This window comes from Haplochromis burtoni, unplaced genomic scaffold, assembly GCF_018398535.1.
Source record: "Haplochromis burtoni strain Fernald_Lab_line unplaced genomic scaffold, NCSU_Asbu1 Contig_64, whole genome shotgun sequence".
In the NCBI taxonomy this organism is placed as follows: Eukaryota; Metazoa; Chordata; class Actinopteri; order Cichliformes; family Cichlidae; genus Haplochromis; species Haplochromis burtoni.
In genome coordinates, this window is record NW_024582425.1 from 337,960 (window position 1) to 359,355 (window position 21,396).

Consider the following 21,396-nt stretch of genomic DNA (forward strand, 5'->3'; position numbering starts at 1 on the left):
TAACCAACCTGATTTGTTTTCTAAATTGAGATTTGATGCATTTTTAAAGTTTCATTTTATAACCAATATATTTAGACATGCTTCAAAAAAGTTTTGACATCGAAATAAAAGAATAAAAATATTGTGCAATGGTGAAAAAAAATAAACTGGGGGAAAAAAGGTGAGATGTTCACTGAAGCTGAGCAGTAAATACAGGGAAGGCTTCTCCACATTGACAATAGGTCAAAGTTCATGTACTTATAAAATACCCCACATACTGAGTCATGTTTTTCTTGGGGATTAAATACATATTTCACTCAAAACTATTATATAGTGTTTTTTCTGGACTTTTGATTAATTATTCGGGCTCTTTCCATTAAAATGAAACTGAATTTTGGTCTCTAAGCTTGTGAGTCTGAGGCTTATACAAGAAATGTTGCACAGTTAAGCTGTACTAAGAAGTGGGAAAATGTCCTTTACCCAAACAAAAAGAAATCCTCCTGAATAAAAGAAGGTCCATAAGGGATTAGTGTCAGAGGCCAGCTTAAAGCCAGCGTGCATGATGGTGTTGTTTCACGTCAATGAAAAACCATGTAGAAACCTAGATCCATCCCTGAAACTGTGTTGTAAACAAAGGATTTGTATAAGTGGTAATTTTCTTCTACCCCTCAGGAGAATCACACATATTTAGCCAGACTTTGTTAGTTCTATTACCTCGCTGTCAAATCTTGTGCTTCAATGTAGCTGCTTCATTGTTACAGGGCGGCTCGTCTCTTATTGTATCGTCTCCTCTACTGAGTAAATAAATAATCTACAACAGTTGTCTCCTCAGTTTCCTAATGCTTACAGGGTGAATAGATTGAATGCTTACAGATTAAACAATAAGAGAAAAAACACTTTAAATTGTTTTAATTTTTAATCGTAATCTTACTGACAAACACACATAGCTTGTTAACAGAGTGATCCTTGCACAGAGCTTAAAAACAGCTTGGAGGAGAATGTGCAGACAGGACGGTGTGAACAGTGAGCAGCTGGCCTGGGTAGGAAAATAAAAGTTTATATAACGTACTGAAGCGTGAGGCTGTCAACACTGGAAGGAAAGCTATAATCCCAAAAAATGCAGATATTGTGAACTAAGGTCATTAGTTTTCCAAGAATCAGACAGCAAGAAGTATTTACTTAAGTGAATTTCTAGTAGCCCAACTTTCCAGTAATGACCATTACCAGAAAGGAAAACAGATGTAAATTCTTACTGTTGACAGCAGTTTCATTTCTGTCTGTAATTATAGTGAATCTATCCCCCTGCTACAATACAATTAGTTACTAGAGAAAATTTTGACCCTTCTGCAGGGTTACTGGAGCTAATCTGGGTATGTGCAGCAGCTTCTTGTTCCCTCCCTCAGATGGCCAATGCAGATCCATCTACTACTCTCCTTTCAGGACTGATACCAGCTCTCCACTCTCCTTCAGCTCCTTGACAATGTCCAAACCACCGATAAGCTCTCCTTTCACGTAGAGCTGAGGGTAGGTTGGCCAGTTAGAGTAAGTCTTGAGCCCCTGCCGCACTTCTTCATCCTGCAGGATATCAAAGGTGTCATAATCCACCCCAGTACCGTTCAAAAGCTCCAGTAACTGCCTGCTGAAGCCACATCTGGCAGCCTCTTTCTTGCCCTTCATGAACAGCATGACTGGACTCTGATTGATGATGGTCTTCAGTCGGTGCTCTAAGGTGACAGCCTTCGGGCAGGTGTTCTCCAGCTCTCCGGACTCAGCCAGTTCCTTCACTATGTCCAGTCCTCCCACCAGCTCCCCGTTCGCATACAGCTGGGGGTAGGTGGGCCAGTTGGAGTAGGTCTTCAGCCCCTGTCGGACCTCCTCATCGGACAGGATGTCGAAGCTGCTGAACTGGATTTTGTGCTCTTTCAGCAGCGCCACTATCTGTCGGCTGAATCCGCAGCGGGGCTCCTGGGGTGACCCCTTCATGAAGAGCATGCAGGGGGCGGCGTTAAGCAGCTTCTTCAGCCGCTGGTTCAGATCTGCGCCGCTGCCCTCAGCGGCTCCAACCGGACCCTCGCTCACCGCGAGGCGCTGCACTTTCTTAGTCAGTTCCGGAGCGTGAGCCCCGTCCAGGCTGTCCACTTTCTCTCCCCCCTTGAAAAAAAGGAAAGTGGGGACCGAGGAAATTTCATACTTCTCCGACACCTCCGGGACCGCTTCCGCCTCCAGCTTCACGAACGTAGTGTGCGCATGTTCTTTGGCTAGTTCGGCCATCACCTCGTTCATTTGGCCACACTGAGGAGCCCAGGCCGCTTGGAAATGCACCACGGTCAGGCATTTTCCAGCTTTGGCTAAGAAATCTTCAAACTGCTGTTGGGTAGTCGCCTCCACGAGATTCGCCATTTTTCTTTCCTTTCACCCTCTGCACGCGCAGTGGTTCCGGTGCCGCCTAGACGTCATATCCGCGTAGCCTGGCAGTTTCTGGCAAGTACCAGAGAAGCTACAGGGAAGTCGTTTGCATGCTAGCTGATGATAAGAAAACAGCTGCATACACTGGATACGTCGAGAAGATAGTAACTTTTAAGGTAACTGTTTAACGACACGGACTTAATTAAAACTAAATTTCACACTGTCTCGGATTGCTATGCTAATTTTAACGTTCCGTTTTAGTAGCGTTAGCTAGTTAGCTCAAAGTTAGCTTCGTTCGTGACGTCTGCCAGGTTTCCAAGTTAAGCAAAGCTAATTCATGCTAGCAAACCTTTGGCGGCTAAGTAAGCTACTGTTACATGTAATTTCTGTTAAATAGAAGTAGAGTCAAATACCACAGTTCTAACAGTTAAATTAATAAAAGGCTTAAATAAAGACAATGCAGGTCGGTGTCTGGCCCAGCATGAAGCAGCCTCGGTTCCTCGGCTAACTACTCAACATTACGATGTTACCGAGCACGCAAAGTCCAAAACAACAGGAGCAAGTGTTCAGCTGATCGGACTCAGCTGTTTCCTTCGGTTTTACATCGGTGGTTTGTACAAAAAATCGTTGCATGTTTTTGTTGTTGGTTTTAAGGAACATGCAACTGAAGTTTTCTGCACCTGCGGGTGGCACTACTTTCTTTATAAATCCATATTCTGTGTAGTTGTCAAGACAAGTAAGATGGTGGCGAAAAAATATTCTTTAGGTAAACATTTCAAACGAAATGAGAGGGGAAAACAAGACACACCTTATCCTTACAACCATGGTATAAGCATAACGCATCTTCTGCTTATTTTCAAGGCTTTGCAAATCCGGTGATAATAACTAGTTTGTTAATACGCATGAAAATTATAACATACTTACATGACATATGACACTGTGTTAAAGTTTAACAACAATTAACTCAAAATGCAGAAGTAGTGTCTGAAAAACTATGGAGTCCCAATAATCCAGTAGCCTGTAAAATCACCCTTAGCATCATTACATTGAAGTAATGGTTTTCTGTAAGACATTATCAGTTTCTCACATATCTTCTCCTACGTGTTACATTGTCTACTGTTACCATGACCTTGATCACAAAGCATGTGTGTTATGTGTAAATGTGTCCTTTGAAATAGGGCTGTTTGATATAACGATATATATCGGATGACGATATAAAAACGTCTATCGTGTCATTTTACACTAACGTTTGTTTCGTGGTGTCGCAAAATAAACTGTTTACGGCAATATTTTTTCATCGTTTTGATGGTCACTGTATGGCTATATTAATTTCTTACAATTCTCTCTTTCTCTTATATTTAATATAACCACACTATAGACGGACAAGCGCCTGTTTTTATGCGTGTCCGCTTGTTTATGTTCCACATAAACCTTTCACAATAAAGCTCAAGATCCTGTTGAGACTTTTCACAATAAACCGAATCACGTGAAAGAGCAGATTATTTATGAATGAGAAGTAAAAAAGCTAAAAAAAAACAAAAAAAACCTTAGACTCAAACGTTAGTCTTTCTGAGATTCACAGAATTTACAGAAAATGTTACATTTTTGTGATTTATATCGTTATCAACGATATAATTCTTATATCGGGATATCAGATTTTGGTCATATCGCACTGCCCTACTTTGAAAAACTAAGTACACACATGATTCAGTAGCTTATTGAAACACCTTTACCAGCATCAGCTTGAAGTAATCTTTATCTGTATGATATTATCAGTCTCACTCTTCTTTACATATGGTTTGTGCTTCAGTTCATTGAGATAGGCGGGCATTCATTTATACAAAGCTCTCCTGTCAATTACATCAGATTGCAGTGTGAACTTTAGATTTTGTTTTGGTTTGTTCATTAAAACACCTTGATTCTTTTCTTTTTCAGCTGTTCTGTTGTAGACAAGAGTTAGTTATTGAAAAGATGCCCTCGTATTTGTCTCTAGAATACTTTGACATACAGAGAAATTTATGATCCACTCACTGACTGCAGGTGCCCACATCCTAGACTGCAAAACAAGCCCAAAACATCACCCCTCCACCACATGCTTGACAGTTGGTATAAGACGTTTGTGCTGATATGCTGTGTTTGGTTTAATCCACTGCCATGTGTATTATGGCCAAGTATCTCCACAATTGTCTTGTCTGTCCAAAGGACACTGTTCTTGTAGTTTGTTCAGATGCAAGTTTGCAAATCTAATTGTGTTAGAGAGAGATGGCTATGGCCATTTTTGTCAGCTTGTTCAGTCTTTTAATAAATTTACTATCATGAACTTTAACATTTAAAATGATAAGTGAGGAAACGATATTTTGCCACATTAGAGCCACAACATCATGAGTGGTCCACCAATAAAGAGGAAAATAACTGAGAAAACATTAGTAGAGGAAAAATTGCTGTAAATAAATAAAATAGTTAAATATTGTTTATTATTATTACAAGAGGATGCACATATTTTTTGAAAAGAAAAGTATTGTAGTTAACATTTTATGGTGGTTTTGTTTTTTTTTTAGTTTTGCTATAGGTCGATACAGTGTTTTGCTTCCTTATATGTTCTACATTTCTGAATATATATATTTTTTTACCTATGAGTTACAACAACCACAATATTTTGTAGCTATTTTGATATATTCTTTTTACATTTTATAGACCCTGTGAGTAAACATTAACACATTAATTGAGAATAAACATTATAATTGGCCATAGCTGTAGGAGCAGTACCAGTTGGTAATTACTGGCTGGCACATCAGGTTTTTACAGACCCTTTGAGTCAGCAAGAATCAAATGACAAAAGATATGTTTGTGATAATTTAAGTGAGAGTCTTTGTTTTATACTGTAAATTGTCCTAATTAGTCCCAAATGTTCCATTTGACATCTCACAGAGATGTTTAAAAGTAGATGTTTATGTTAAGAAAGAAATATGAGAGGATTTCAAATCATCAAAGTGTTTAAACTCTCACATAACAGTCATCATATTTACCTTAAGAATCCAGTTTCAGCTGAGCTATAAACACTGGAAAATACATCTTTCTGTTACAGGAACACAATGGAAGAACAAACTGCTGACATAGAGGTGACGGTGAAAACATTAGACTCCCAGAGCAGAACCTACACTGTTGGCGCTCAGGTAAGTACACGCATTGCAAACTCAGGAGGAAATTCTCAGTCTTAGTTCATCTTTCCTGTGGCGTTACTCATGTCTGTTCAATCTTTGTTGTAGCTGACGGTGAAAGAGTTCAAGGAGCACATTGCCCCATCAGTGGGTATACCAGTGGATAAACAGAGGCTGATCTACCAGGGCAGAGTGCTGCAGGACGAAAGGACTCTGACAGACTACAGTAAGCAAATAAAGAATGAAATGCAGAACTAGATTGTCACTTGTTGGTCTTTGTACTTCCTCCTGGAAAGTAGGAAATTTGTTTTTTGGGTATTTGGTATTACACAGAGAATGAATTCTTAACATTTTGGTTACACTTGGTTACAGATAAATTGGAATTTACTATGGTGTTTTAAGAGTTGCTGCTGCTTTTTAAAAAGATTTGTGTTGATGATGTGGGCCATTGCTGAGAAAGAATGTAACAGCTATGTGTAATTAACTGCAAGATGTATTTGGCAGAAAATGAGTGTCATTTTGATAATCAGTTACAATGTTCTCCACAGAATCCAGTCGTATATGATAAATTATATGTTGGTCAGTACTGGTCTTTTATGCTGAAGAGAGCTCAAAGTGAAGCTGTCAGTTTAGCTGTTAAGCTACAGTCCTATCCCCACTTATGGCCACAAGCTGTGAGTAGTAACTGAAACAAATGGCTGAAATGGGCTTGCTCTAAAGGATTTCTTAGAAATGTGTTGAAGAGCTTCATCACTCAGGAGGGGATCAGAGTAGCACTGCTACCCCTCTGCATTGAAAGGAGCCAGTTCAGGCATCTGACCAGGCTGCGTCCTGAGCGCCTCTTAGGTCAAATGTTTTTGGCCTGTCATAGCAGGAAGAGGCTTCCAAAACAAACCCAGAATGCACTGGAGAGATTTTCTTTTTTTTTGGCTTGAAAATGCCCTGATGCCACATGTTCCCCCCCCAGAAGACATGGAGAGGGAGAGGACTGGGCTCCTGGTTAGACTGCTACCCCCCGACTCAGACAAGCATCATATCTATCTAGTAGACAGTCGAGCGGCTAGCAGAATACCTGGGTAGTGCATTCAAGTAGAGTCTCCGTGTTAGAAATGCGATTTTTTTTTTTTTTTCTTGAAGTATGATTGGAGATGTGTAACTGTATATGACTGTCTCTACCAGATGTGGGTGGAAAAGTGATCCACCTGGTGGAGCGAGCGCCCCCTCCACCCTCACAGCCCGGCTCAGGGTCAGGAGGCTCCTCAGCTGAGAGTGGGCCATCTTCTTCCTCCCAGGGAACATCGCAAGTGCCTCCACACGATCGCAACGCTAACAGCTACGTAATGCTTGGCACATTCAACCTCCCTGTCAACATCATGGATCCCCAGCAAATACAGGTTGGTCTGCTTTATCTTCTCAAGTTATACTTATGGTCCAACGTCACATGCAAAGGTTCAGATATAACCAAAGGGTGATGAAAAGCAACTCAGAGAACTGATGTTATTATTCCATTACTGATTACTACTGATTATTATGACATGTAGCAGAGAGATCCTCTGCTTTGAATTTAACGTCTATATGCAATATTCCCTCTGTTGGTTTCTCTTAATAATGTTTTCATTTTGGTCATTCTATCCCTGAATCTCTTCATATAGATGTCAGTCCAGCAAATGGTGTCCAGCATGGGAGAGAATGCCAGGAATGCCAGAGTCACAACCAGCACTGGGGTGAGAGTTTGCATGTTCTCCCTGTGTGGTACACCGCCTTCCTCCTGCACCCCCAAAACATGGATGTTCAATTAATAGTTGATTGACAATTAGTCAGAAATATAAAAGTACAGTCCTAATCCAAAAACTTTTGGTAACTATGTAAAAATGTAAATAAAAGCAGAATTAAATAATTTGCAGTTTCATTACATATCAGAATGTTAAACTGAGAAAATGTTTACTCGTTTTAAATTTAGCAACAACATGTCTCAGAGAAAGCTTAGAAAACATGGCCTTGAAATCTAGGACTATGTTACTGCTGTGGAGGATTCCCTCTTCTTTTAACAAGAGTCCATAAACATCTGGGAATGAGGAGACTAGCTGCTGCAACCATGCTGGCTCATGTCAGATTTTTTTAATGGTTTTCTAATGGTTTTATTTGCTGAAAGGCCTGAACTGCAGACAGACCAGTTCAGCACCTGGAACTTCCTGCTATTAAACCTTGTTGTTGTAATACATGCAGCATGCAGTTTAGAATCATCTTGCTGAAACAGGCTTTCCCTGAACAAAATGTCATCTGGCTGGAGGCAAATGTCTCTAACACCTGTATATACTTTTCAGCATCATGATGCCACAGGCACTGATGCAGCCCTGTGATGCTGTTCTCTAATCAGTTAAACTAATTGGTTGCAAAATGTTCCTCCAGCTGTCTCTTTTTAGTACCATTTATTTTTCCAGCCTTTTTTGTCCCCACTCAACTTTTTTTTTCATTATTTTAACAACACATTGCTGCTGATAAATTAGTGAATATTTTCCATGAAATTGTGTCTCAGTTTGAATATTTGATGTGTTTTCTATGTTCTGTTATGGATAAAGTATGGGCTTAAGAAATGTATTGCATTCTGTTTTTGTTTACATTTCACACAGTGTCTCAACTTGCTGGAATTGGGTTTGTAGATGTAGTGCTTAAAGCGTATAAAGTAAAACCACGTATGGTTAAATAAGGCTGTTAGTCTAAAGCATTGTAACTGTAACATTGTTTTAAATTCATCCTAATGATGCCATAATAGTACACAGCTACACACGACACTGAATTGTTTTGTTTATTGTCACCTTTCCTTCTTTGTTACAGAGCAATGGGTCTGTGAATGTGCACATTGATATGGACCAGCCAGTGCAGAGTGAGCCAAGGCTGAGGCTGGTCTTAGCTGAGAACCTGCTGAGGGACATCAATGATGTCATCCAACGAATGGAGGTGAGCACTTATCCCCCCCAAATACCTCAGTAGAGAAACTCTGCCTTTCTCAGTAACAGTTCTGTTGCTTTCTTGTGTCGGTTTTCAGGGTCGACCAACTGACTCGTCCTCTCAAACAGAGACAACCGATGCTGCTGCTGCCGCCGCTCCCCCTCCTCCATCATCTTCCTCCACCACCTCTACTCCTTCTCCCTCTGCTCAGCCCATGGACACCTCCCCACCTCCAACAACTCCCCCACCTCCACCCTCCTCTTCAGCTCAATCTGAGGGACCAACACCGCAACCTGGACCCAAGTGAGACAAAATCTAGCTTGCTAACTCAGATTTCTACAAAGGTCAAACTGTGCATTTATTTCTCTGTATGTCTCTGTCATGATGTGTAATTCTAATTAGTCTGCCTTTCTTTCCTCTTTCAGTCATCCCAGCCCGGCTGAACTGGCAGAGATGCTGTCTGAGCTGCGGAGGGTTGAGGAGAGACTGCAACCATTCATCCAGAGAGCTCACACCATCCTCGAGACAGCCACCACGGCAGAATATAACAACAATACAGTAGGATTCAAACAAAAAACAATTTACTGGAAATCTTTACTATACATTGTTAATCAGTGCTTTGTATAACAGATGCTTTGATACTTATAAATCCTTTTTTAGACGAATAACCAGGGATGCATTGGTTGACCAAGCGGGTGTCCTTAATGTTAGACACTGGGGGAATGGATCATTGCAGCTATCAGTGATGTTAACCGGTTTACAATTAAATGAAAAACTGTAACAAAAACAACAAAGTGAAAACAGAATTGAAAATACTGCATCACCAATATTTGATCTAGCTTTTTGAGTCAGGATCAGACTGATAGCTGATCCAAATATCAAATCAGTGCATCCCTATGATGAAAATTGTAAATTGTAAAATGTTTTTGGGTGTTTGTCAATATATCCGGGTATCCCATTTAAGTACAGTGTATGTATGGGAAACACTGCTGATACTAAGACTTCATATATATGATAGATGATTAGTAGTAACATTGACTAAAGTAAGTGAAACCTGCAAGTTACTTTAAACAGTCAAAAACCCATAACTCACTCTGCTGACTTCATACTCAAATGTGGTGTCCTTTAAAGCTCCAAAATCGTCCCTCTCTTCCTCTGACAAGTGCGTCAGCGTTATGCTAATAAATTGCAATTAGACAAACAACAAATTAAAAAAAGAAAACAATTAGAAACTCTGGAGAAAATAAAATAATTATATTGACACATCATCATAGAAATAATACGAATAAGACTAAAATAAAATTAATAAAGAAATGTTGGATAAAGTACACTAAGAAGATGAGACACGACAGAATAACATGTAAAGTATTCAATAAGCTCTAATTGGTTAGTAAAGTAATGCTCTGGTAGGTAGAATGTAAAGATTTCAAAACCCAAACAATAAAATAAGTAGAAGCAGGTAATTAAAAATAAAGTAAATGTGATCTCTATACAGTGTCCTTATATTTGAGATGAGGTAAGATTTCAACAAGATTGGTTTCTTTCCTGCTACAGGAGAGAGAGGAGGACCAGCGAACACTCGCCCTGACGTGGGAGTGTCTGCGTCTCCTTGGTAACACACTAGTGGCTCTCAGCGACCTGCGATTGAACCTAATGAGTCCCGTCCCCCGTCACCTGCATGTAGTCCGGCCATTTTCTCATTACACCAACCCGGTCTCCCTTCCTGGAGCTATGCACCACCACATCCCAGTGCAAGTAAGTGAATGGAAGCAGCTTTAGTCACTAAAGTGAAAATCTCTTAGGAAACCAGACTGACTGCTTACGTCTTCACCAACAGATGAACCTGGGTGCCACAGTGACTGTTGCGGCTAACAGCACTGAGGGACAAGCCACGCCCACTCAGCCGACCAGCCAGGCGGAACAGGCAGGTCAGGGACAGACCTCCCCCACACAGACTTCCCCGTCCAATCAGCAGGCTGGACAGGGACAGGCTGGCCACCGGGTCATCAGGATCAGCCACCAGGCAGTCCCGGTGGTCATGATGCAGATGAACACGGACGGTGTGTTGTCCCCTACCCGCCACTGATTGAATGCTCCATTCAAGCTGTGTGTGTCTGTCACTGCACTGGAGTTAAAGTTCCACATCTGCACTGCTGGCTCAAGCAGAGACCTGCAGAATGGGACTTTTAACTCGGGATTTACAAGCAAGATGGTCTTTCCAGTGTCTGTTACACAATGGCTCTGATAATGCAAATGTTACATTCATGAAGAGTCTGACCAGCTTTAACTGAGAGTGTTCTTGTTTGTGTGCAGGCCCAGGTGCAAACACGGCAACAGCTGGACAGCAAATGACTGGACAGCCAGGTATAGCATGTTTAAAAAATACTGCGTACGGCATTCCAGTGTCTTCATGTAAAACAGAGGTGTCAAACATATATAGTTTACTGGCATGTTTCATTCATGTAAATTCTTCAACCATTCCACAAAAAACACTTATTAGTGTTAATAAAATGTTATTATATTTCATCTAACTAAACTTATCCTGCTCTAAAAGCAAAGTCATAGCTCATGAATTTTGTTGGATGTATTTAAATCTTATGTGCCCCGTGTTTTAGTTTTTTACATGGCTGAACATCACTTCTCATTGGTTTAGGAAAATAAACAAAATCTGTGATCATGAAATTAATCCGTAAATTTTTGTGCCAGAAAACTGGCGCTGGAAAGATATAGACTCGCTGGTCTCCTACCTTGAGTGTTAAGTTAACTAGCTGGCTGAGACAGCAGAGACTTCAAACTGTTTAGGTTTATGTTCGCTACAGAGCTGTTTGGGCCAGAGTACTTTTAAAACCTAAAGTGAAAAAGTACCAAGAGCTGGGGTTGCCCACATGATGTAGAAAAGCTTTCTGTCCGCTTAATTTTTTTCCGTCATGCCGCAGTTCAAGTGGGATACTGAATATTCTTTTGAGAACGAAAGCCTTCGTTTGCTAACTGCTGAAAATCCTCTAAACCCACTAAATTAAATCATGTGATGCTAATTCCCTGGTGTTTGTTTCACCCTTAGGTGCCCTCCCTCCTGATTTTATGAGGAATCTCATGCAACAAATCAGCCAATATGCTGCTGCCGTAGCAACCAGCGCTGCCACCGCAGCTGCCACCGGCCAGCCTACCCCTCCCAGCTCCACAGCCAGCTCCTCTGCCACGACCACATGCCCTAATACACCCAGCACCACTCCTACCGCTCCCCCGCCACCACCCAGTACTGGCCCCCAACCCCAGGCACGGGTTGTCTTCACCCGACCCCCGTTTGCACCCAACATGCCCCCTCCTGCCTTTGGTACCCGGGGAACCACCATAAATGTGAGGACTGCCATGCCAGGCCAGCAGCCGGGACAGGTGGGGATAATGCAGTGTGATGATTTCCATGAGATATTTAAGCATTATCAATGAATAATAATATGTTCCTCACAGGCTTTCAACCCCGCTGCTCTCAACCAGATGATTAGTGGACTGGTTGGACAGCTGTTGCTCCCTGGACAAATGGGTGAGATGATCTACTCAGTAAAGGAGACATATTAAACGTTTCTTTTCCTTTGTACTCCTGGATCTGTATGATGCTATCTGGGGTGTTTTTGTCAGGGTCAGGAATAAAGACATTTTGAGCAGATATTTCAGTGCATGCAACACTTTTAAAAGGCTTCAGAGTCTCAGTCATGTAGATGCTATGTTCTTAATAAACAGACAACATCATTACTGCATTGTTGAAATTGGCAGACTACAATTAAAGACAGATTCTCTATTGTTTTACTGTTAAAAGTGCACAATATTACTTCAGATATTTTTTTAAACTGTTTGGAAAAAATAATTAACTAAAATGACCTTTATTTAAATCTTCTTTTTATGAGGGGCAGCCAATCAAGCCAAAGTTGGCTTAAAGAGAAGATGACATTCAAGGGGAGGAGTTAAAACAGCTTTTGGATTGAAGGGTTCTTTCTCTTAGATAAGATAAATAAGCATTATTTTGAACCGTAAATCATGCAAAGCTACTTTAGTAAAGTTCATTAGTAAAAATATGCAGGCATATGTTTCTGTTAACATATTCTTCAACAGTATTTTAGTTGTTTGTTTTGATTTTTTTTGTTTGTTTGTTTTTTGCAGCTGGTCAAACGGTCACATCCTCTTCTTCCTCTACATCCACACCCACCTCTTCTTCCTTTTCCTCCTCTTCTCACACCTCTTCATCTTCCTCCTCCTTTTCCTTCTCCACCTCGGGTCCAACACCACCTCCTGCTACAAACACTACTGCTGCCACCCCGAACCAAAACGAGACCAACAACAGTGAGCCCCAACCTCAGCAGATGCCTTCAGACCTTGGCCAGCTTCTAGGTTCTCTCCTGGGGGTAGCTGGCGGCACTGGAAGCGGTGCGGGCGGGAACCCTTCGATAACTGTCACCACGTCTGGAGTCCCAGCCTTCATCCAGGGAATGGCTGAATTCATGCAGCAGGTAAGTGTTCCTGTCTTTGACAAGTGTGCACACAATGCACTCCACATGCAAATTACCTTTGGATTTGATCTGCACTCTGTTGTGCAAGAAATGAATACAAAGATGGAGGGATTGCCTTGTTGAAATATGTCCAAATTTAGATTATTGGAAACTGAATATATTCAAGCTAAAGAGCACTCAGAGAGCACAACTCTATCACCTCGATCTCTATTGGCTGTCAAGAGATTCCCGTCAAACATAAGGAGGAAAAAGGTTTTGGGGAACACACATAATTTTAAAGGAGTTCTTATTCATCACAATATCTTCCAAGGGAAGGGCTGGTAGCAAGTGAGTCATGTGCAGTTCTTTCCATTTTCACAAGAATCAGCTGCATTTAAACTGTCACTAAACCCCAACATATTGTTTCCACTTTATTTTTAGGCCTCCCAGCCCATCTTTTCACCACCCCCTCCTCCCCCTGGTACCACTCCAGCACCCGGGGCAAGGCCCAACCCAACACCTAATCCTGGCGCAGCAGCAGCAGCTGAAGCCCTCGACCCGGAGCTGTTCACGGGCATCGTTCGCGGTGTCCTCAGTACCATGATGGGTTCTCTGGGCCAAGGTCAGAACGACACGGAGAGCATCGCCCAGTTCATGCAGAGGCTGTCGCAGTCAACCAACATTTTCATCAGTCCCGAGGAACCAACGGGTAAGTAATAACCTAAGTAATTACTTATAATATCAGATACAGTCTCATTTATATGTATGTTGTCTCCCTCTTGATTGTGTACATTTTTTTTTTTTTGTATCGTGGGTCCAGGGTTCTTTGGGGAGCTGCTGATGTTGGTGTGTCAGACTTTCACCATGTCCGACCTGGTGATGTTGCTTCATGGTCAGCACCAGCCTCTCAGCCGCATCCAGCCACAACTGGCCCAGTTCTTCAACCAGAACTACCTCAACGGCAGAGAGCCCACCGATCAGAACATTGCTGTCAGTACCACTCACCACAATCTGTATTATTCTTAGAATGTTGTTGGCAATTTTAGAGGTACTTCACAAGTAGACGCAGCTATTTTACTTCATAACATATCCCTCATTTTTGTTGGTTGTTTTATGTTTTTGTGAACGTGATCAATAATTGATGTTTTCTTTCCTTCTGCGTGTTGTCTTCTTTTTCTTTCACAGGCTGCTGCTGACAGTCTTGTCAATGAACTGGAGGAATATATCACTGAAAGCTTTGTAAGTCCTGCACTTACTCTCTTCTCATGACAGCAGGATTTGATCAAGCACATAATTTAATTCCATAGATTGACTTTGCACATATCTGCATCTCATGCAGCCTGCAGATATTTGTATTAAAGAAAAGTTTTAAAAATTGTCATGTATGCTGTCAGTTTGAAATCCTTAAAAAACGATAAGAATATGAATTTGACCTTACACAAATTTGGAACCGGACACCAAAATCATTTCACCTGTTTAATTTATTTATTTTTTAAACTGTCGAGGGAAAACATCGCATGCGTAACATCCATCAGAGCTCAGGCTGTGCTCGACTTTGACTAATATTAATGGGCTATTTTGTCTGATAGGCAAAGCAGATGTGAAGTATATAAAACTGCTTTAATTTGCAGTAGATGAAGGTAGACAGTGTTTGGAATTGCTGATAGTAGCAACAAGTATTGAACTGGTATTCAGACTCATCAGTACTGAAGCACCTAGATGAAACAACTTGCTATCATAGCTAGCTTAGCTGCTATCGCGGATAAAGATTACGATTTATACCATTTGCATGTTTATGTTCTGTCTAGTCAGTCATGGCTGGCATGGCATGTAGTCTGGAGTGTTCAAATGAATTTTGCCACACTCAATGACAGGAAGATGGGACGTGATAACACTGTAGGTAAAACGTTAGCTGCTTGCAAACAGGGTAAGCAGCAGCAGACCTTGAGTCCGTTGCACAGCATTAGAGTAATAGCCAGTTATGTTAAAGTACCATCTGCTTTTGATTGAAATACTTCTGAAGAGATCTTCTCCTTTGAAACCCAACAGAGAGAGTCTTCAGTCAGCGTGTTGGAGGGCGTTGATATCACCCAGACCAACATGACTTTCTTCAGACAGCAGCTGACTCGCATCGCCACACACATTCTGCGCTGCAATGGTAAACTCAACTTTAGCTCATTGTTTCCTCATTTTGTGTCGAACAGCAGCTTAAAGAGTTTATCTGTGGAATATTTGTGGGAAATGTTATACTTGTAACTGCAATACATTCACTTTTTTTTTTATTATTCAATTTAAATTGTGTTTTCCAGATGAAACATTTGGGCCCCAGCTGTTACAGATGTGTAACCAGGCGTTGTTTGAGTGTCTTGCTCTCAACCTTCACTGCCTGAGAGGAGACCAGAGGGCTCTAACTGCTGTTATCAACCACCGAATTGTATGTACACAATTTCCACTCAGCAAGAAAAAATACTTATCACAAATGAAAGTAGTACATTTTGGTCAAAGAAGGTCAAATTTGGTGTTTTGTACAAATTCAATTTTATTTACACACATTTACAGGAGAAGTCACACAGAGGCGCTACTGAGTGCTTCTGACAGGAGACAGTTCCATTGTACTTTTATCTATATTTTTTCTATCACTGCATCATCAATTAGCATCAACTAGTGTAAATTCTGAGCTATTACAGGTAAAACATACAGTTGACACATTATTTGAAACAGCTCAAGTTTAATATGTTTAACACTTCAGAAGTACCGTACTGCACTTATTTACTCAAATTTGTTTATTTAAAGTGATTTATGCAGAGAAAGTGTCATGTGCACTGTTATAAACTTGGAAGTAAAGAATGAAGAATTCAGCTGCTCTGTCATTTGATGTTAATAGAAATAGTCAGAGATATAAACTAAGAAAAGTGGTGTACTTTAACAATTTAAAGAGAGGATGTAACCTAAAAAGTCACAAAATACAGGAGAAAATGTGTCTGTGAGATAAAAAACTTTGTTTTGTTCCAGCGGAGGATGTCAAGTGACATCAGCCCCAGTCTGGTTAACTGGATGACCAGCATGATGACGATGAGACTGCAGGTGATTCTGGAGCACATCCCTATCACACAGGAGCAGATCCAGAGCTACATAGTTCACACACAGGTAACGCAGCAGACACAAACACACACACATGCATGCATGCTAAATTTCTAATTCTCAGAATAAAATTGGACGTGATGGAAATTCAAGGAAAGCAAATCCCCATGCCTCACCTGCATGATGCAGCCGCTCAAGCATCAGGCTGTTTTTGTAGTGTCTGTTTAGAGTTGTGTAACTGTAAATCATTTTTTGTGACTCACAGCAAACAAAATCCTGCAGTTACAGATAAATCTTTGCACGTTGCGACATATGTGTGCAGATCAGTACAAATTTCATGTAAGAAGACAGCCTGACTGAGCTATTACCAAACACGATATGAAAGATGGACACAGACACTGTGGTCATTGTGAAGTCATTGTGTAGAAGCCTCAAGCAGAGCATTTGCTGCTGTGTGTGTGACAAGCGAGGAGTGTATCTGATACATAAACCACACACCTGCACAGTAGCAGCTCATCACCCAATCCTGGAATACAGCAGCTTTATCCTCGTCTTTAACTTTAATTTGGACTTTGGACAAAGCGATCATCATGTTGTATTCAGTAAAAATTGAGAATAGAACCATGAAGTCATCAGAGGTCATAGACTTCACTGGAAGCTCGCCCCCTGCTGGCCACAAGAAACGGTGCAGGCTTACTAAGATAATTAATGGCCTTAAACATCAAAAACATAACCATCTAAGTACAACATGAAACAACTGTGCAGCTAAATAGCTAAAATAACTTAAAATATTTTTAAGAAACTCTTCTGATATTAATAAAATCTTTCCAAGTGACATGAAGCAGATACTGACAAAGCAGGTCAGTCAAAAACTCTTTTCAAGCCTTTGCCAATAATTCATCTGCAATAAGACTCAGAATCTGGTTTTACTGTCCTTGTGTGTTTCCTGCAGTGCAGAGCACATGTGCAACATGCAGAGAGAGCAGTCCCTCTTATCTGATGGCTGCTCCATATCACATTTCTCTGAACTGCACGTCTGAAATGGCTAATAAATATTAATGATATTCTTTCACAGAGAGATCAGTCTTCTGCAGCTGGTGGCCAAGAGCCTGAACAGGCACAAAGTGCAACGGTAAGAATGGTGTGCGAGAGTTCAGAGGACCTTAGTTTGCCAGTTCTGGTCCTGTGTTTTCCTTTTAGTTTCCTCATGGTTTTGTTCTCCACCTCCAAAGATCGGGGACAACCTGTCACCAGCTGCAGCCACCACAGCAGAGGAGGCCATGTCGGTGTCGCAGGAGACGAGGGTGTCATCACGGGACACGAGGGTGTTGCCTGGGGACCTGGGAGCCTCAGGAGGAGCCGTGCCATTAGGTGGCGACATGGCAGCGGCGGGAGCGGAGGGAGGGAGGGAGGAGTCTGCTGGAGAGTCGGATGGCTGGGCTGCTGCTGTTCCTCCTGTAAGAGCTCCCTCCCACCGCTTTTTACTGCTTTAACTGTCGTCTTTTTCCTCCATTTGGAAAAAGTGTTTAATTCTTTGTGTGCCTGCTTTACATTTACCGTGTGCTGTTGCTGTACTGGCACTAGTTTTTTGCTTAGCTGTAGTGCAACACAGTAACACAGCTGACCTAAACTATGACTCTGTCCTTTCAGCTACTTCTGCTTAATCCTTATATTCTCCGTTGTCTTTGTTTTAGGAATGGGTTCCCATCATCAGGTGTGATATAATGACTCAGAGGAAGATGAAGGCTCAGCCTCCATTGTCTGATGCATATTTGCATGGCATGCCAGCAAAACGCAGAAAGGTAATAAAATCAGGTGCAACTTTTTGTCATCACGTAAGAATTTGGCCTCTCTCCCTTTTCTTTATGCTGCATGTTTGTGTGTGTGATTTCAGACAGGACAGGGCAGTGCGGCCCTCCTCTCCCTCTCTGATGCAGTGAGTCAAGCAGCCAGGACGGCCGGAGTGAAGCCCATCACCTCTGCTGAACGGCTGCAGGAAGACCTGGAGACCCAGGAGGTGAAGGAAGCTTATTCAGAACAGGTAACCACATCTTACATAAACTGGCAAAAATCAAGCAGAGGCACATCGAACATTGTTCATGTTCATACTTAGCGCAGCTTTCATAGATCTGGCAAACTGGAAAACTGCTGGGAAATCATGAGGAGGGCTTTTAAGAGCAAGGACAGGAAGGATGAGTGAAAGCACACCAGGATGATACAAAGGAAACTCACAGTTTAAATAATCCTGTAACATAATGACACTAAGATTCAAAATGTCCATCTCAATGGAAAAATGCAGCAGTGATGACTTGAATTTGTTTGACACAGTGGCTGCATCTGATCACACAGTTACAATGTCATGTTGTGACCCAGTTAACTGGCTTTCTAACGTTTTACAAGCTCACAAAACACTGTCTCAAAGAGCACCCTCTATGTTGCTGTTATGCAATTTAAAAACGTAACTGATCACAGGCCTTCTGGTGAAGAGGAAAATTGTGCATGCCACTTTTAGCAATCAGACCCCTGAAAATATTTTTCAGACCTCCCGGCACCAGAGTAGCTGCTTTTTTTCCTTTCCTGGTAACCGGCAATAAAGACAATTGTCCTGCAGGGTCAGTTCCTGCAGTTAGCACACACCAGTAAATTGGAGAGCTGCTTCCTTTAGTAGAAAACTACTAGAGTGGTTAAAGCCGCTACTGCCAGACAGGCCTAGAGATCTGCTGGGAACCGCACGGCACTAGGGAAAGATGTGTATTCTTCAATTAGTTGGTGAATGGTTGCTGGCACTCATTAGATGAAACTGGTTGCAAAGAGGTATACAGTCTGCGGTCACCTGTAGTTTGCTTGAAAGATGCCAATTCATCTCCAAACACTCAGTAACTGCTAGTTAAATAGGAGTGACACTGTGACACGAACTGTAAACAGAGACAGTTTGCATTCAAAGTAAAAGTCTTACCTTTCATCACTCATCCAAGTCAGACTGTGGCTGAAGAAGTCACTTGGATGAGTGACAAAACAACACCTTAAACTCCACTATGACTGTAGCCTTTAGGGAAGCTGCTCACAGTCACATGACTGCCCGTTCACCTTCTTGACTGATGATGGAAGTCAATTGTTTTTCAGGTTAAAACAGACATCAAGAAACGAGTGAGGGAAGACCCGGATTTCAGCTCTCAGCAGTTCCCCAACGCACACAGAGCTTTCTCACCAGACTCATAATCACAAACACTGAAGCCGATTCCTCCTCCACCTGCTTTCCTTTGGGACTTTGATTTGACTACTAGTCAGCACAGCTTCACTCCCCGAACAGCCTGTCCACTTTTTCAACAGCTCTCTGACTAATGGCCTAGCGCTGATGTGGCTACTTCCCTAGTGCCTATTTATTGCTCTGTTTTAGTCCAACCTTTGCTGACAGAATGTTCTTCACTGAAAAAGGTGTTTCACCAGATTTAAGTTAGACTAAATCTAGTCACTCTAGTCTTGTTTGCTTTCTTTTTCCCCCTCGTGTCGCTTTGTTCATGCGGAGCCTGAATCCTGATTATTTAGCGGACTCTGGCCTTCCTGTCAGTACTCTTGAGCACAGGAGAAGACTTTCATGTGATGCTGTTTGGTACATGAATGTACAGTATGCTTAATAAAAATCTTGATAATTACAGTACAGTACTCTTTTCGTTCATATTTTTTAAGGAAAGAAGTTCCTAAAGTATTAATTCTACACTACGAAAATACTAAAGAAAAATCCTGTTTTAAAAAGGTTTAAGTACACTTGAGTATGAGTTTAAGTGTACCAGTACATTATTAAGTTGTGTTAATGATAGCCATAAAGTTGAGCACTTAACTACATTTTGCAGAATGCAACAATTGTAATATTCATGAAATGCTCATTTTAAAAGGAACAACATTTACCAAGTTAGTAAATAAGAGAAAACCACAGATCAATAAAATAAATGTATTGTGACTAAAAGCAGACCCTAAAAGAAAGACACAACTTAGAAAATCTGATAGGACTGAACTCTAAAATCCAAGGTTAAAAGGTGAGTTGTGTAGTGAGAAAAACGGTAAGAGATATAATAACCTACACGAATAGCAAAAGTGCAAATACCCATGTGTCAAGAATGGGATTAAATGTTTTGTGTCCTTCAAACAGAACTGCTTTGTGGAAACTACCTGGAAAGTATTTACAGTATCATAAAAAAAACATAGCTGGATAGTGTAGTGGTAAAACTACACACCGGGAGGTGCAAGTTTGATTCCCACCCGGGGCGTCTGTAAGGGTCCTAACCCCCCCCCCCGAGAACCTTAATAGACAACACTAGTTATTCCAACATTTGGAAGAAGGGACTTTCACAGAGCTATAGATTGATGAGGTACAACACACATGCTACGACAAGGGGGAGCCAGGATGACAAGTTGGGGGGGAGATATCATCACCTGCAGATAGAAGAACTGACCTGAAAGACTGAAACCTAGATATATAAATTTTTTTATTTATAAACGTGTATCTAAATCTCACTATCATGAGTATAATAAAGTATAATAATAATAATAAATTAAAATAAAAATCCCGAAATGAAATAAATAAATGACTAAAATGAAATAAATGACCTGACTATTCTATAGTTTGCCCACCAGGGGGTGCTGAAGACCGGATGATACTTTGAAATACAAAGACTAGACATAAAAGATGGGTGTAAATACTACAGTCAGAAAAGAGAAGTAGCAAAATCATGCATCCCCTATAATCACCAGCAGGGGGCATCTTCTCTGGATGTGTAACTGTACAGAAGTCTGAGACAACACTGATGCTTCCCACATGATCAATGACCTCAATAAAATCCTGATGAGTTTATGGTCTCAATCACTAGTTTCGAGTGTTACCTAACACAGCACTGGTTTTATTTTGGAAACGAGTCCCATTAGAGTCCAAAAGGGTGCCGCGCAGGATGGGAATTAGGTCAGGCTTATCTTGTAAATGAAGACTTGATACTATAGGAGTGTACAGTGTCCTTTAGCAGTCCTGGAGACCAGTCCTTGCTCTGTCAGTCAAAATATGTGTGCTGTTACCAACAAATGATAAAAGCCTTTCCTAATTTAAAATGGAGCCTTTTAGCCACGCCTCATATTTTAGCATTTCTTCAGTTCTGGTTCCTGCACCTGGACAGGTTTGAGTTCACTGCAGATCCAGAGGATCTCAGTGTATCAGTCCATCACAGCCTATCTCAGTAAGCGCCAGTGCAGAGAGCACCAGATGACAATGTGATAAATGCTGTCACAACAAGAGCCTCAGTGCTGCAGACAGAGATGGGCAGTAACGCGTTACTGTAATACGATTACTTTTTTCG

At 41.3% G+C, this 21,396-nt stretch overlaps 2 protein-coding genes across 3 annotated transcripts; one reads left to right on the forward strand and one right to left on the reverse strand.

The window, feature by feature from the left end:
- Nucleotides 1-880: 880 nt before the first annotated feature.
- glrx3 (glutaredoxin 3) lies at nucleotides 881-2,379 on the reverse strand. Its single transcript, XM_005923635.3, has one exon. It carries the CDS (start codon nucleotides 2,377-2,379, stop codon nucleotides 1,405-1,407), a length of 975 nt encoding a protein of 324 aa, XP_005923697.1. The 3' UTR covers nucleotides 881-1,404.
- A 49-nt stretch (nucleotides 2,380-2,428) lies between these two features.
- bag6 (BCL2 associated athanogene 6) lies at nucleotides 2,429-19,709 on the forward strand. 2 transcript variants are annotated; one of them, XM_005923633.3, is made up of 25 exons: nucleotides 2,429-2,561; nucleotides 5,471-5,558; nucleotides 5,652-5,769; nucleotides 6,723-6,937; nucleotides 7,196-7,267; nucleotides 8,379-8,501; nucleotides 8,590-8,795; nucleotides 8,918-9,050; nucleotides 10,047-10,247; nucleotides 10,330-10,552; nucleotides 10,806-10,856; nucleotides 11,554-11,885; nucleotides 11,961-12,033; nucleotides 12,648-12,994; nucleotides 13,415-13,682; nucleotides 13,794-13,963; nucleotides 14,159-14,212; nucleotides 15,023-15,131; nucleotides 15,283-15,407; nucleotides 15,986-16,120; nucleotides 17,130-17,186; nucleotides 17,287-17,511; nucleotides 17,749-17,856; nucleotides 17,949-18,095; nucleotides 19,178-19,709. In XM_005923633.3, the coding sequence occupies exons 2-25, from the start codon at nucleotides 5,478-5,480 to the stop codon at nucleotides 19,271-19,273; spliced, it is 3,669 nt and encodes a 1,222-aa protein (XP_005923695.1). In that variant the 5' UTR covers nucleotides 2,429-2,561; nucleotides 5,471-5,477; the 3' UTR covers nucleotides 19,274-19,709. The 2 variants fall into 2 exon arrangements, with proteins under 2 accessions (XP_005923695.1, XP_042077223.1); XM_042221289.1 differs by having other exon boundaries at nucleotides 10,330-10,420.
- Nucleotides 19,710-21,396: the final 1,687 nt, after the last annotated feature.